At 32.0% G+C, this 16,180-nt stretch overlaps 1 protein-coding gene across 1 annotated transcript; it reads right to left on the bottom strand.

Annotated features, from left to right (window-relative positions):
- Nucleotides 1-11,260: 11,260 nt before the first annotated feature.
- Nucleotides 11,261-13,721, bottom strand: LOC134686632 (cerebellin-1-like). Its single transcript, XM_063546307.1, has 3 exons — nt 13,451-13,721; nt 12,134-12,176; nt 11,261-11,699 (listed from the first exon to the last, which is right to left on the bottom strand). The coding sequence occupies exons 1-3, from the start codon at nt 13,682-13,684 to the stop codon at nt 11,293-11,295; spliced, it is 684 nt and encodes a 227-aa protein (XP_063402377.1). The 5' UTR covers nt 13,685-13,721; the 3' UTR covers nt 11,261-11,292.
- Nucleotides 13,722-16,180: the final 2,459 nt, after the last annotated feature.

The following is a 16,180-nucleotide window of genomic DNA, read 5'->3' on the forward strand; positions in this document are numbered from 1 at the left end:
GCCGGGGTATATACGACGTTTTTATCCCTAATTGGAACCTCAAAAACGTCATCATAACACCGGTTACTATGTGACGTAATCATAAGCTATCAGACTGTCAGAAGCTCACAGAGGAAAAAAAATGACGTGTTTCAGTCAATAATACATGTTTAATATAAAATCACGCAATTTACACTTTTAATACTCAAATTTTTTCAAAACGTTTTCATTCTTTAACATTTGGGCACATGCTCTAAATATAGTATCAACAATTGTACTTTTGCGTATAGAGGTATGAGCTGGAAAATCTCAAGATTAATACTTGCCTCCAGATATGTAATTAAAAATGTCAATTTGATGTATGGTGTAATAGTCTCCGAGGTCTACCTCCCAGTACGGCGAATCTGCTGTATTTGTATGTGTGAACGTAGTTAAGTCATCGTCGACAGCGTTCGAGGGAATATGATTAGTGTCCTGCCAGCTCTGCTCCGCTGTCTTACCAAATGCAACGTTTTTAAAGTTATGGTTCTGACAACCTGTACAAACAAATTATTTCAGTATATAATTGGAATAAAGGGTATAACGCAAATTGTGTTGATTTTTTTTATCAAATGATAATTGCTTTCTATGTTTACAATACCTTTTCTGATCACACCGGATTGTTCATGTAGCATGAATTTCCTGCCTATCCACGCATGAGTGTTTTATCTTTTTATCTATTTTCTTCGTACAAAATTCTGTTGAATCCTTGCTCATGATAAAATGACAAACAGGAGTACACAAAACACAACAAAGAAAACGAGAGACTGCGCCAAAATGAAGGAATATCAATCAAGCAGATACTGTTTAACATGTTCATCCGTCAAATAGCTCATTGGTTCTGGTTACGACATATTCATCGTTATCTGTTAAACAAAGATTCCATAACAGTCACCCAACTCGATACTGCGTCCACACTTTTGCGAAGGGATGATTTAGATTTCACGACTTGGAACTCTTGATTCAATAAACAGTATGTCACTATCAAGAAAACCATTAGTGAAAATACATGATCAAGAATATCGTATCAACTGGGTCATTTTTTGTTTTCAAGCTACACTTGTCAATATCTGAATGCATTCAAAATATGAGTTGGATTTAATTGTAAACTGTATCCGTTGTATTCTTAATTTAAGGATCGATGGGGAAAAGGTGTGTATCATAGTCAGTAAAACAAAATAGCTCTTAATATTGCAGAAACTTGGCAATGGAAATCTTAATCAAACCATAAGAATATTGCAGACTGAATAATTCAACGTGTGTTTGGTGGACTACTTCACGACAGAATATTCCCATTTCAGTCGTTTGTAAATGACCACCGGTGATCAATTCATTAAACCCCAGCAACGTCAGCTGCTTACAAATCTTCAATTTAAATTAAGTTCTCTAAAATTTGCTGAGCACAACTATATTTTGCACAATTGCAAATGTTTAAAGAGTTATAACTATCTATTAATGAGTGCTATTTTATAAATGTATATGATTTAACAGAGCAAGATAGTGAGATCATAGTGTGTATAATATTTATTTCAAATATGAAAAAGGGATATTAACCCGCTTTGTGACTGTGTTTTAAAATATACTTGAAAACGAGGAACTTGCTTTCAATATCTCAAATTGCACTAGCGGAACTGCTAAAGCATGAATTGATACCTCATTATTATTCAAGACCTTTAAAAAGTAAAATCACAAAAATACTGAACTTAGAAGGAAATCAATTCGGAAAGTCCACAATCACATGGCAAAATCAAATAACAAAACGCATCAAAAACGAAAGGACAAGAACTGTCATATTCCTGACTTAGTACAGGCATTTTCAAATGTAGAAAATGGTGGATTAAAGATACAACCAAAAATAAAGATGTATGTTATTCTTCATCAAATTCTAGATACATTGGCGCCAAATGTATTCGATGTATTATGATAATATACTTACTATCTTGAACGCAAATATTTGTTCCGTCTCTCAAAGTTTCACAAACTTCTCCTTCTTCACAATTATTTTGAAGGCATGTGTCATATAGAGAATCCTGAAATCAATAGAAGTTATATTTCATGTAAATAAACTCATCATAAATACCAAGACTAAATTGTGTATTAAACATTTTCATTATTTTACTTATAAGATAATTGCTTTTTGGTTGTTCGATATGATCACATTATCGCCGTCATTAATTAAACGCAATCTATAAACTATCATAACATCAAAATATCATCTTTTCATAAGACGTTTAAGTTTGTCAGATATTCGTAGTCACATTTACCAGATTTGAAAATTAAAGCAGAAAAAGACGACCAAGTACTGCAATTCATATTGCATTACACAATTCTCGATTAAGTTGCAATAGGATTACAGAAAAATAGACAAATTGGAGAATTCATTCCAGATCAATAATCATAACACTTTAATTTAATTTAAGAAATTAAGTTAATGGATTGTTTTCTGTTTTATAAAAACTAATTCATCATTTTAGAATTAGACAAAAGATAAAAAAAAAAAAAAAAAAGATAAAAGCAAATCGATAAAATCTTCTCATATTTAAGGGTCCGACGCCTGATAAACTTACATCTAATGCTTTTATTTAATGTCTTTAATTTAGGTATACAAGGCTTATAACGGAATATTAATGCTTAAATATCTAGATTAACTGTGGCTAAACAGTTGACAACATTTGAAAACAAAAAAAAAACACCCGCTTAGTTTGTAGACATTCACATTTATGTTTAGGACAGCTTTTAATTTACTTGTGTATTCAGAGGTTGACATACGATAACTCCATTGAATACAATAGAGCCTTTGCAATAGTTCAAACTCTCAGTAATAGTTGTAGAAAATAAATAAAACAGGAAAATATACACTCTGCAACTTTTACAAAATTATAAAAAGAATAAAACAACGATACTTTTTATTTTTAGTTAACAAGGTACTTGATTAATTCACAAAAGTACAAAATGTAGTCAGACGTATACATGCTCTTTTGTGTAATAGAAAAAACTTAACGACAAACTGTATAAATTCAATGAAAAGGGCGTAATAACAGCTTGATGAATAGCACAACGAAAAAACATATAAAATACTTAAATACTAAAATACTAAAATACTAAGACAAACAATACTGAATAGTACTAGCCTTTTTATAAAGCATGATATTCTATCAAATATCTATCCATATTGTTGATACGAAAATGTGTGTTTAAAAATATATTGTTTTTTTTTGTCATGACTACTAACATTTTATCAGTTGGTATAATTAAATAAAATAGATAAACAAATAAAAAGACTAAAAAAAGACAATTTATGATTATTATTCATTACAGGTTTTTAGAGAGGGTCTGGCAATGAAAGCGAAACCAAATTCAAAGATAGTAGGTTAAAATGAGAATTCATTCACAATGAAATATTTTATGTAGGGTAGAATAGTGATGTAAATATATGATATAGCATTCATAGATTTTTGTTCAACTGCACAGACAGAAAAATGATAAACATGTACCAAATGTTTGTTTAGAAATATATTCTATGCTCAGTAGTGATATACTATAATTTCAAGCTTGCTGTGCATTTGAACTAATATTTAAGTGATTTTTTTGTAGGTTTTGAATAATATACCCTTTCTATTATGCTTTATTTGATTATCGTGTTTATCGGTTCTTTATAAAAGAGAGACGTGACATGCTAGATTGACATTTATATCATAAGTCGAAGACAAATAAACAACGCAATGGTTAAAAAAGAAAACCAAAAGAACCACATACTAAACAAAGTACACACAACACAAAATAGAAAATTAAAGACTGAGCATCGCGAACCCTACAAAAAATGTGGAAGTTTGCACATGTTAAAAAATTGAAAACAACACGTTTAATAATTTCTTGCGTCCGCAGCGCTTTTCTGGATTTGCCTTCATCAGGAACGCTCAAAGCCAAACATTTGAAATCCGAAGATGTATAAGTACCGAAACTGTTAGAGAACGATATGTCAAAAATAACCAAAATAAATAGCCAAATTTATCTAAAGCCAACTTTTCTTAAGCAAGTTTAAACCTTCGTTTCTTAATAATTTCAAAATTTATAAACGAACAATTTTAATAAAGTGTGTTAAATCATGTCAGTACCGAAGTACTGACTACTGAGGTGATGATACCATCGGGGACTGATAGTCCACCAGCAGAGGTATCGACCCAGTGTTAAACCTGTGATTTTATGATAATCAGTCGAAACGTTTACGGTTTATATCATTTTTTTATAAGGCTGGTTAAGGAAATTTTCGTCGTCATAACAATAACATAAACCTATTGAATGAAGTTTACAACGAGACAAATTTCCAAAAGCAAAGTTTAAACTGGCATAAGGAAATAAATAAGCCCAAAGAAAACCATGGACTCAGACCAAAGATAGTAGCAGAATTATACTATCTCATGTATAATGATTCATCAGCTATCATACCTCAAGTAACCATTTCAGACTAAGTAGTGTATGAACCTAGAGCATCGCAGAGCTATCTTAAACATTTAAAGGGGAAAGTGAAGTAAAAATTGAACCGATCAACGTAAACAACTATCACGATGTCAAAACTCATTAGTTTAGTTTAGTTTAGTTTAAAATACAAATCCGGGATATAAACTAAAACAGAGGGAAACTCATCAAATATAAGAAGAGAACTACGACACAACAGAAACACAACGCTTAAGTGTAACACTTGGTACATGCCATCTTAAGTAAAACATGGGGGTTGAACCTAGTTTTGCGGCTAGCCACACCACGTGTGTTTATGGCAATGTTAAATATAACATTAAAAATGACAACATTCCAGGTCAGGACTACAGTACAAATAAATGCAAGAGCATTAAGGACAAATAAAAATAAATATAATAGGACATTTCGACAGGCAAATATTTATCAAAGGTACCAGGGTTATAATTCATCACTCCATACGTGCGTTTCGTCTACATAAGACTCCACAGTGACGCTCATTTCAATAAAGTAAAGAAACAAAGTTTAAAGCACCATTCACAGTTTTACGAAATAGCAGATGGTGCATAGATGTAGATTCATGTTACTGTAGTCTTCTTTTTTCTATGTTAAAGTTTATACTATTTAACCGTGTGTCAGAGTCTGTTTCATTTCATTCTGTCGTAAAATTATTCTGTTATCAATATGATACCACATATTTGCTCTCGTTGAATTAGAAATATTTGAGATGTTTTATTTCAATGTTTCACCAGCTGTTTATAAAAACATTTTCATTATTTTATGTAAGCTAAGCATGCCTTACCCCTCTAAATTGATCTATTTCTACATAGACATATCCGTCTTTATTATGGAAATCAGCTACCGACATTGGTTTCACATTAAGTTCACATGTTAACATGGCTCTGTTATAATTATAGGAGTGACACTTCGGTCTTCGTATACATTTATTAAAGCACAACCTTGGTGATATCTTTTCAAAAATGCGAAATACCAATCCATCGAGCCTAGTGTTCAATGTGTCCGGTTCTATGCGGAAGATGCCTGTTCTACTTTCTTCTGCAGATACATTTGACAAAATAAACACGAACGCCCAGGTCATCATATCTATGTTAATGTTTATGATCATTTTCCTTCTTCCTTCAAGCAGTCTATCAAAGTAAAGTTTGAACCAGTTTTGTTATCCAAGACTTTAAAGCACTTATACTTCATAAATGAACACCCGTGACTAATAGATAGTTTCGTTTATTTGATCACGTAAGAATCAATAGTTTTGTCAAGCATACAAAATGATAATTTATCATATTACATAGTTCAAAATGACAAATCGATCAAAAAAAGTTTTACAAAAAGGGGAATACGATCGTGACGAAGGAGTAATAAAAAAATATTAAAGAAAAACGGATAGCTTCTTGACCTACAGAACAAGTTTGGAAAGACTAGAAAAATATGTACCGAAGGATTCAGCACTTCGAACCATTTCAAGTAATATATGGAATTATTTGCGTCTTTAATAAAATTAACGGTACCAATTTTCTTGCACCAGATATTTAATACTCGACTGAATTTAGTGCAAAAAGAACATCGTCTGTACCGTTTCAAAAAATTTAAAGATGTTTTAATTTCAATTGATGTATGTGCTTCTGGTTTTGCCACTTGATACATCACTATGAGTTAGTGGCTCGTAGAGTTTAAGTTGATTTTAAATTTGAAATCTGCATACTTAAATTTATGGCTTTAATTGAAACGTGCAGATCTTTTAATTCTACTAAAAAACTTTTTGAATAAAAAAAAATCCGCTTATTATTAGTGAGGTTGTATCGTTTTAATACTTTTGATATCTTAGTTAAATTAATTATCTGTAAATTGTTTCGGGATTTAAATTTCTAATTGTTTGTTCAATAATACATATTGGTTTATTTTTTATTTACATCAATATTTGCTTGAGCTTACAATTTCATAGTTTACTATTTAAGTTTTGATAGCATATGAAAATAAAATGTGTTATGATTTTCAATGAAGCAACTACCCACCAAAGTTCAAAATACGTTTATGTTAAAAATGTAGGCAAACAATTTGTCTTCAGCAATAAGAAAAACCAATATCGTTTAGTCGGTTATAACAGACCCGGGCATAAACTATGTGAAACAATTCAATTGGAAAAAGAAACAGCCTTGATTATAAAACAAACAATTTACGAAGAGCAAATATTAAAGAAATGGACCAATAACAACGACTTTACAATAGACTCATGTGTGTGACAGGCACAGAAGGGTATGGCGGGGTTAATATATTTGTGAGCATATAATCCTACCCCTAAATTTGGACAGTAGTACACAGCACAACATAAAAACTAACTGTAAAAGTCAAAAGATAGATACGTGGTAAAATAAAACTAACATAAAACTATTGAACTTTGCTCTTGTAATGGGCTCTCCAAAAATAACGTTTGAATCATTACACATCCAAAAAGTAAAATTACAAAAATATTGAACTCTCATGAAAATTCAATAAGGAAAGCCCTTTATCAAATGGCAAATTCAAAAGCTCAAAAACATCAAAGGAATGGATAACAAACGTCATATTCCTGTCTGTGTATAGGCATTTAGAAAATGATGGATTAAACCTGGTTTGTTTTCAAGCTAGCTTAACCTCTTACGTGTATGACAATCGCATCAAATTCAAATTATATTGACAACGATGTGTGAACAAAAGAAACAGACGTAGTAGGTAAAAATGTCAAAATTGGGGTACAGCAGTCAACATTGTGTTATAATCTTTAAAAAAAAAAAACAGTCAACAAAGAAGCACAAAATGGCCTTTAGACCAAGTATATAAGAATAAGCTGGTTTTTATGAGCTAAAAGAATGATAACAGTTTCGACAGGATGTATGATAATATATATAAAAGTATATTCAATAATGATCTATATTTGCAAACCCAAAATCAATATTAATACCAATAAAACAGTATTTTATTACTGTGTTAAGTTGAGAATCTTCATATTGCACTGCCTTTTACTCTGGGCGATCTACCTATTAATTAATTGCAAATGGACGTTTAAGACGTATGGTAAGTTCGGATCCAATAGAAATTTATTGACGATCATCTGCATCCAAGCTATTTTCATCTAATTGTTACATTAATTTACTTTAAGTTGCAAATCCAAGAATAATTCTAATTAATTAGTTTTTAAGAAAACAGGTTTTCGGAATATCATCTAGTTCTAAAAGGACTCTACACGCAAATAATCTGCGTACATAATTGCACCAAAAGTCATTTTAAAAACGAGGAATCTTTGCTGTCATTTTCAATCCAATTAATCAAAGTAATCAAAAATACATCTTTTCACAAAAATGTTTTCGCGAAAACTGACATGTTAGTGACGTCATTTGCTCTCCTGTAACGATAGTGTTTGCCTTCAACCAAGCAAAAATGAATCGATCAATAACTTATAAAAAATAAAATATGTAACTGTACACTTTCGTTTTCTGATATTTTAAATGAAAAATAAATGTAAACTTTTAAAACAAAAAGTTGACTATATAAAACCTTGTGCTACCTGTGTCAAAACAGAAACATTAGAATATGCATACAAATTGATAATTTTACTGATATCTTATATATCGAAACGTTTCAGCATAGTCGTTGTAATTGGAGAAACATTGTAAACAATATCAAAAATGTGCGAATGAATAATTATGCATCTGCAATATGTAACATATATTTACTTGTTTTTGGTAAACATGAATTCTATAATTTGCACTCAATAGATTTGGCAACATTAGTCTTGTTGATACATCGGATAGTTATAGCTGTATGCTGAATTGTAATTCTAATTATAAAATAGATAGTATTTAAGATTTTATAACGTATGAAAATTGTGAAAAAAATATCTTTAAAGTCACTAAAACCAACAAATAATTCATTTAAGTCTTCGAGATTTAAATAATTTTTCCTATGAAGATCTTTTGTTTGAAGATACTTGGAATATTTCTAGACGTTTTCATGTATATATTATGAAAATTATGAAACCGTTTTATAAACTACAGTATAGAAGTCTGAAATACTTTTTGGGATCTGATCAGGTATCATCGCAGGGATATATTTAGACGTATGTTTTCAAAAGAAATATATGTATCCGTTATTGATAACAAACAGGCTTATAATTTTGTACGTCAAACCCCCGTGTCTATTCAGTGGCACTTGAATATAATTATTAGAAAGTCAGATCATATACAAAAGTGAAATACAGACGTATAGGTATTCAATAAATTACAATGGTCGGTGTTGTGTATCAGTGATCACCTACATTAACGTATCAATTGAGGAACGTTTTTCATAGATTTATTCAAGTAGTTAACATGATTCATAATCATTTTATTTATTTTGCATTTGTTGATGTTTTTATTGATTTGTAAGAGTGTTTAAAAGTTATTTATCACATAATTTTGGATTATGTTTAACAGTGAATAATGTTAACGGTATCGTTTGTGTGAAATATTTATGCAAATGTGATACATATAGCTCCCTTGATAATTCATTTCTGTTTTACAAAAGATGTCAATCGTCACAGATTATAAACTGAATAAAGGAATACCAATACCAATTCTCTGTTAACATCAAAGTGAAAAGATTGAAGCTTGGCACGCAGTCGAGGATTGTTTCCGTATTGTTATAATTTGATAACTATCATAAAATATTAAGAAACAAATGGTATTTCACTTAGTTGCTATTATGTTTTCCATGGTCACATTGATTCTGTATGTTATTACAATATTTAAATGCAATGTTGCACAAATTACAGTGGAAAGGTTTAGTCTGCGGTTTATATATTTTCATTGTCTCTTTCAAATCCATTTTTTCTTCTTCAGATTTACCCATCCCATATAAAGGCAACAGTAGTACATCCCTGTTCAATAGTTGTAAATCGATATTGCTCAAATCAGGGTATAACCAAAATAAATCGAGGGAAACACAGCAACTGTAAAAGGAAAACAACACAACACCGGAACCAATGACGTGCAACAAAAACAAACAACAATGCAACATACATAGAAACGAACTATTTGATGACACCTGCCATATGCTACAAATGTATTTTCGGGGGATATATTTTGTTAAAAACTAGCCCGACAATAAAACATTCTACACCGTAGAACAAGTGATCTGTGTATGTTATTGCCAACAAACTGGTTTAATTTGGAGGTAGAATTTTCCAGTATTTCCAGGTTGTCGGCATTCCAATGGAAACCAACTGTGCACATGTTTTGGCCAACATTTGTATGTTCGTTTTTAGTCGGAGTAGCCTTTAGACTTACTTAAACAAGAAGATCACAGAAGCTAGATCATTAACATAAACATACATTTATACTGATGGTGTTCTGGATTCGATTTTCATTAACAAACTTAAATTGGTGCGTTCCATGGGTATAGAGATAAGAGATAAAATAATCAACAGATACAGCTTCTCTGGTCTTATTTATATATATTTACCCCGAATTTAAAAATTAGTGGTAATCGCAGTACCAGAATGTATGACAAATACGACGGTTTCAATTTTGAAAATATGAATGTTCACCTTTGAAGTAATATAACAACTTTATCATCAGTTAGTCTAATGGATTATACATTACTCAACTCACTCATACGGTATACAAAGCTGGCTTGTGTAACTGTTACTCAGCCTCAAACAATCAACGAGCCGAGTTTTTTTCAAGGAACATCTCGTTCTTTTTCCCAAGAAGTTAATTTGAAAGTAACCTAACCTTATAGATAAATATTCAGTTTCTACCTCATCAATAATAAAAGATGGTCATGAGTTATAGATTCTATGTGCAGCAGTTGCGTATCTTTTTATTCTTTTTTTACAGTGTTCCCTGTATTTGTCTTCGTGCTATTATGTTTTGATTAAGAGAACTTTTGGAATGGCACGGTATTCATGCATCCAGCGCACGGGCTTGAACGTTCCTGATGTAGATCGGTTTGGCTGGGATGTGATTCTGACGCAAAAGAAAGACACAATAGAATCAAGTTTAACACACCATATGCTTCGAAACGTACCTTTTTTGAGTCAGGAATTTGACAATTGTTTTTCACTCGTTCCGATAACTTTTGATGTTGTCATATGTTTGTTATTAGATACAAAATGATTATGTGTATTCATTTTAATGTATCAGTTGATACGGTAAAAGACCTTTAACTTACTGTTTAGATGTCAAGTCAGGCATGTGTTCTTAAGATAAAACATATTTGTGTGTGGTCTTATATATGTAGTAATAAATGATTAAATTATCGTCTGGTATGATTTATTGACCGTTCATGACATTATGGTCACACTTCCTGATGAGTCTTATGTAGACGAAACGCGCGCCTGGCGTACAAAATTTTAATCCTGGTACCTTTCTATATTCCTATATTAATTGATCATGTGTGCCTAATTATGTATTTGCCATTACGTATTGATAAGAATGTCTATCTTTTGTTTTAAGTATTAGTCCTTTAAAATTTAGTATTACTTATTATGGGGTTTTGTTCCGTTTATAAGAATATAATTATATGATGTGTAAGGCCAACATACATGAACATATACCGCCTGTAACATCATAAGGTCACGCCCCTCCAAGAAGGTGCTAAGGTTTTAAGACCTGCAACAAACATCTCTCCTTTCTACTAATCTCACGAAATGTTTGATTCAAATGAAACTTAAAATCCAGAGACCGCTTCGAACGCATGAACTTCGAAAATATTGTTACATATTGACCTCAAAACATAGTTTTATACTTTTATTGATTATTACACCGTTTAAAACTGTCCTTCAAAAAGTAGTACTCCGGAAAAAATGTTATATTTTTCACTTGCATAGACATTAGCTTGGTGGATATTTTGAATCCAAATGCGATCATGTTTGGCAAGTTTGACGTTTATTGTGTGTGAAGCCAATTCGAAGCTATCCCCACCTCCGGTCCACAAACGTACCAGCTCTTTGCCATTCTGAACTAACTGCAAATGAATCCCATTGTGTGGGTCTCCCATCAAACTGGCTGATAAACTATAAATTCCGCTAACTGGTACTTCAAATATTCCGGAGGTAGAATCGTATGCGTTGCCCGTGTTTGTTAATATAGTATCGTAACGTATGATTTGCTGTGCCCCAACGGTAATACTATGGTTTAGCAGTGCTGTAAACGCAACAACCTGACTAGGATGTCCTGAAATGTAGATTACACTTAGATTATACTTTTTCGCAAAACAAGAAATTCTATCTTTATACTCGAGACAAATTTAGTTTAAAGTTTTAAAATAAGACCTCGCTGATAAAACTCGTTGAGATCGTAGAATGTTTCATTCTTCGACATAGTCGTAGAATATATGTGTCTCTTTTTTTATATAGATTAGACCGTTGGTTTTCCCGTTTGAATGGTTTTACACTAGTAATGTTGGGGCCCTTTATAGCTTGTTATTTTTTTTGTTGATTTTTTCAACTTGGTACCAAAACCCAAACTGAATTACCATCCAAAGTTTTCAATCAGCAATCACAGAATAAGATTATATTAGCACGTTGTAGTACACACGTATCATCTAATAACAAATAAAGATTGCAAGCTGGATAAGCATATCATATACATTAAACAGAAGATCTTACCTGAGAGACGGAGGCTTTTCAATTCATTGGTTAAATTCATTATCTGTGAAAAGATAAAAAAAATCTATTCAAAATGATAATTCAAAATAGTGCATTTGTAAGAGCCATAAAGAATATGTTAACAATAACGGTACCAATTAATGAAACTACCGGTTTAAAGAGGTGAAAATACGGAATAGTCACAACTATACGTAGACAAAATAAACCACTATAAATGAAGTGAATTCATTTCGTATCGCTGACTAAAAAAAAATAACAATGGCTTATTTTGAATATCTTTTTGTTGTTTATTGATAGTACACAACTTTTAAAACAGTTGTACAGTCAGTCATAAAGATGTGCACATTTCGTTCGAACGCATTCTTTTTGTAGTTAATATAATAAAGACTTCTATGTTGTGATTTTATTTTCAGTTTAGGGTGAAGGTTGGTCGGCGCTGTTGTTCAGTGGTTGTCGTTTGAAGGTGTGGTTTATAAGTCTTTCTCGTCTCTGGTTTTTTTTAAATAGATTAGACCGTTGGATTTCCTGTTTGGATGGTTTAACTTTTTATTTGCGGGGCCCTTTATAGCTTGCTGTACGGTGTGCGCCAATGCTATGTATTGACGGCCGTATTGTGACATAGGCGGATATCAGGGGGCCTGTGCCCCCTTTCACAGGAAAAATTAGGTTAATTATATAGGGAATAACTGAAGCATATCTGGAGCCCCCTCCTTATGGAAAGTTCTGTATTGCTGTAGAGCATATTTAACACTTTTGCACAGAAATCACGTCAAACTTATATGTTGGCATTGCAAACGGTCGTGTTGTTCACATGCCAGGGGCGGATCCAACAATTTTTTGAAAGGAGGCTCCAGCCAATGATAACGCGCGGTCCAACCATATATCCCCATTCAAGGGCATTGGTCGTAAACAAAGGGGGTTCAACCCCTTTCCAACCTGTAGTAGTGATGTTTTTAAGTTTGTTTTCATATTATTTTCAATTAGTTTTAATTTTATGAGCTAAGTCCGACTGTTTTTCAAGTTTCGTTCTTGTCATTCCTATATATTCCTCTTATGTGTTCTGTCCCAAGCCATAATTATGTCCCATAATCTAGTAACTTTCAGACGTTAATGAACATTAAACTCAATATATAACTAATGGAAGACATCAAATCAAACATGGAGTTCCAGTGCATTGGTCGAATAGCCTTATATTTAACGAATGGTACTTTTTTTCTCTCTCACCATTTTGATCTATCGTACACTATCTGTTTTATCATTGTCATGATTATATTAGAATCCTATTTTAAAAACAGAAAAGAAATCATTGTGTCGTACCTGAGCATCTTTTTCATTTAGACGGTTTGTAAGCTGTGCTATTTTCTGATCCTTTGTGGATGACTGCACTATCAAAGTTTGAATTTGAACATCAATTTGATGTAAACGAGATTCCACGTAATCACCATCGTTTACAAGCAATCTTTTTTCCAAATTTGAACAATTTACCACATAAAAGAGTTGATAAACCAACAGCACTTTCAATAAACAAGCAGATAAATGTATGTGTTCCATGTTTGTTCTCCGATTTCAGTATTTAGTCAACATTTGATCTACGATGCACAATATTGATAAGAACGTGCCCTTACTTCAGTCTTATATATTCTTATCGAAATATTTGAGAATAAATCATTTGATTAAGAATTGACATTATAGTATTTATAAAACAAATGTTTGTTTCACATGTAGAAACAGTCTCTTTAAAAGAGAGGCTTGATGCCTCTGTGTTTTTGTTGATTGTATTTCTGTTTGTATCCATCTGATCCGCAAAGTCTTTTTCGTCTGATTTCTATAGTTCGTTCTTATGTTGTACTGTTACACCATTATCCAAGGTTTAAAGGGGAGGGTTGGGATCCTGCTAACATGTTTAATCCCGTCACATTCTGTATGTATTTGCATGTCCTAAGCCAGGCGTCTGTAATTCAGTGGTTGTCGTTTGTTTGTGTATTACATATTTGTTTTTCGTTCATGTTTTGTACATATATATGCCTGTTAGCTTTCTCCTTTGGCTTGTATCACATTTGTCATTTCAGGGCCTTTATAGTCGACTATGCGGCATGGGCTTTGATCATTGCTGAAAGCCATTAAGTTACCTACAGTTGTTTACTTCTGTGTCATTTGTTCACTTGTGGAAACACATCTTCTTTTTTATATTGAAGATTTTTATCACTTCGTCTACGTGACATTTAAAATTCAATTCAAGAGAAGTCCGAGTCTGATGTCAGAAGGTGTAACCAAAGAAAATAAACAAAATGACAATAATACATAAATAATAACAGACTACTAGCAGTTAACTGACATGCCAGCTCCAGACTTCAATTAAACTGATTGAAAGATTATGATTTCATCATATAAATATTAGGCACAATCCTTCCTGTTAGGGGTTTAGTATCATACCATCATAAAATATATGAAAAGAACATAACCCGTGTCATGCCAACAACTGTTTTTTGAATAAATGTGTTTAGTTCCGATGCAAAGACCCTATAAGTGAATCAGTATTAACGCCAAAATGAGCAATCTTTAATGACCTGACATTAGTATCGTAACTATCTATAACCCTTCTTGATAAGTCTATTTAAAGTTTTTCTTAGTTTCTGAGGTGAATGCTGACATTTTTGTGCTTTATAAAGAATATTTCCATAAAAAAATGGATGTGAAATACCTGAACGTATAAGAAGTCTGCATGTTGAGCTATATTTACGAATGATGTCCTTAAACCGATGATAAAATTTAGTAAATGTTTTGACTTGTTTGTGATATCGAAAACCCTGGTGTAATGTTTCAGTAATACATAAATTTCTCTCGTTAAAATCTAAAACATTGTTACATACACGAGCGAATCGTACAAGTTGAGATATATAAACACCGTAAGATGGTGACAATGGAACGTCACCATCTAAAAATGGATACTAGTAATTAACGATAGGAAATGAAAAATAAGTCTCTTTTATCATACATTTTGGTATTAAGCTTTCCGTTAGTGGTATAGATATCAAGATCGAGGAAAGGGCAGTGGTCATTGTTAGTATTAGCTTTTTTAAAAGTCAGTTCAACAGGATAAATTTCTTTAGTATACATACTGAAGTCGTCATTATTGAGAGCCAAAATATCATCCAAATATCTAAAAGTATTATCAAATTTGTTTATGAGATGTTGTTTCGATGGGTTTTTGCTGATTTTTGTCATAATTTGTAATTCATAGCTACACAAAAACAGGTCCGCAATAAGTGGTGTACAGTTAGTCCCCATTGTAATTCCGATAACCTGACGATATACGGAATCTCCAAAGCGAACAAAAATGTTATCTAGTAAAAATTCAAGGGCATATATAGTATCAAGCATGTCCACTTGACACAGTTTGTTTGTTTATTGTTACTAAAAAATGACCTTAAAGAGTTTGAACATATATATTCACATTCTGACTTTTAAAATGTCCATTTCATTAGGTGGGTGATTTTTTTTCTTAATGAGAATGTGAGGCAATGTAGTATACAGGGTAGAAAAATCAAAACTTTGAACAGATTCAAAATCACCAATATAAGCATGCAATTTATTAAAGTACTTCCAACGAGAACGAGTTCTTGACACTCCAAAAGTAATTAATTCCACTATTTTCGAAGGCCTTATTTGAACAATTTATTATCAGGTTTTTGATTGTACCAAGTGAACTGGTAAGAAGAAGACAATTTAGTAGTGGAACAATGGCTTGAAGACGAAATAAATCTATATTTGTAAGGTGTTTGGTGTAGCATCGGAAGCCAATACATAGAAGGGACTTTCATTGTATTCGGTTCTGCGTGTAAAGCGGTAGCTAAAAGTTTATGTTTGTTACAGATGTCGTTTTCTGAAAATTGAATCAGTTGGAATGTTGGTGAATTGGTAATTTCTTTTTTCAGAACCTCAATGAATAATTTACGTCAAACAATAATAATATTATTAGCAGCTTTATCGGCCGGGACAAAAACAAATTCCTTGGCTAGTTCTTTTAGTTTATGTTTGATTCGAGAA

This window comes from Mytilus trossulus, chromosome 10 (genome assembly GCF_036588685.1).
Source record: "Mytilus trossulus isolate FHL-02 chromosome 10, PNRI_Mtr1.1.1.hap1, whole genome shotgun sequence".
Lineage (NCBI taxonomy): Eukaryota > Metazoa > Mollusca > Bivalvia > Mytilida > Mytilidae > Mytilus > Mytilus trossulus.

Bases quoted from the DNA above. Each gene is read 5' to 3' on its own strand.
- LOC134686632 (XM_063546307.1), bottom strand. From the start codon at position 13,684: ATGGAACACATACATTTATCTGCTTGTTTATTGAAAGTGCTGTTGGTT. The intron at 12,177-13,450 runs GTACGACACAAT...ATCTTTTCACAG, and splicing joins TAAATGAAAAAGATGCTCAG to ATAATGAATTTAACCAATGA. The intron at 11,700-12,133 runs GTAAGATCTTCT...TCTACATTTCAG, and splicing joins GAAAAGCCTCCGTCTCTCAG to GACATCCTAGTCAGGTTGTT.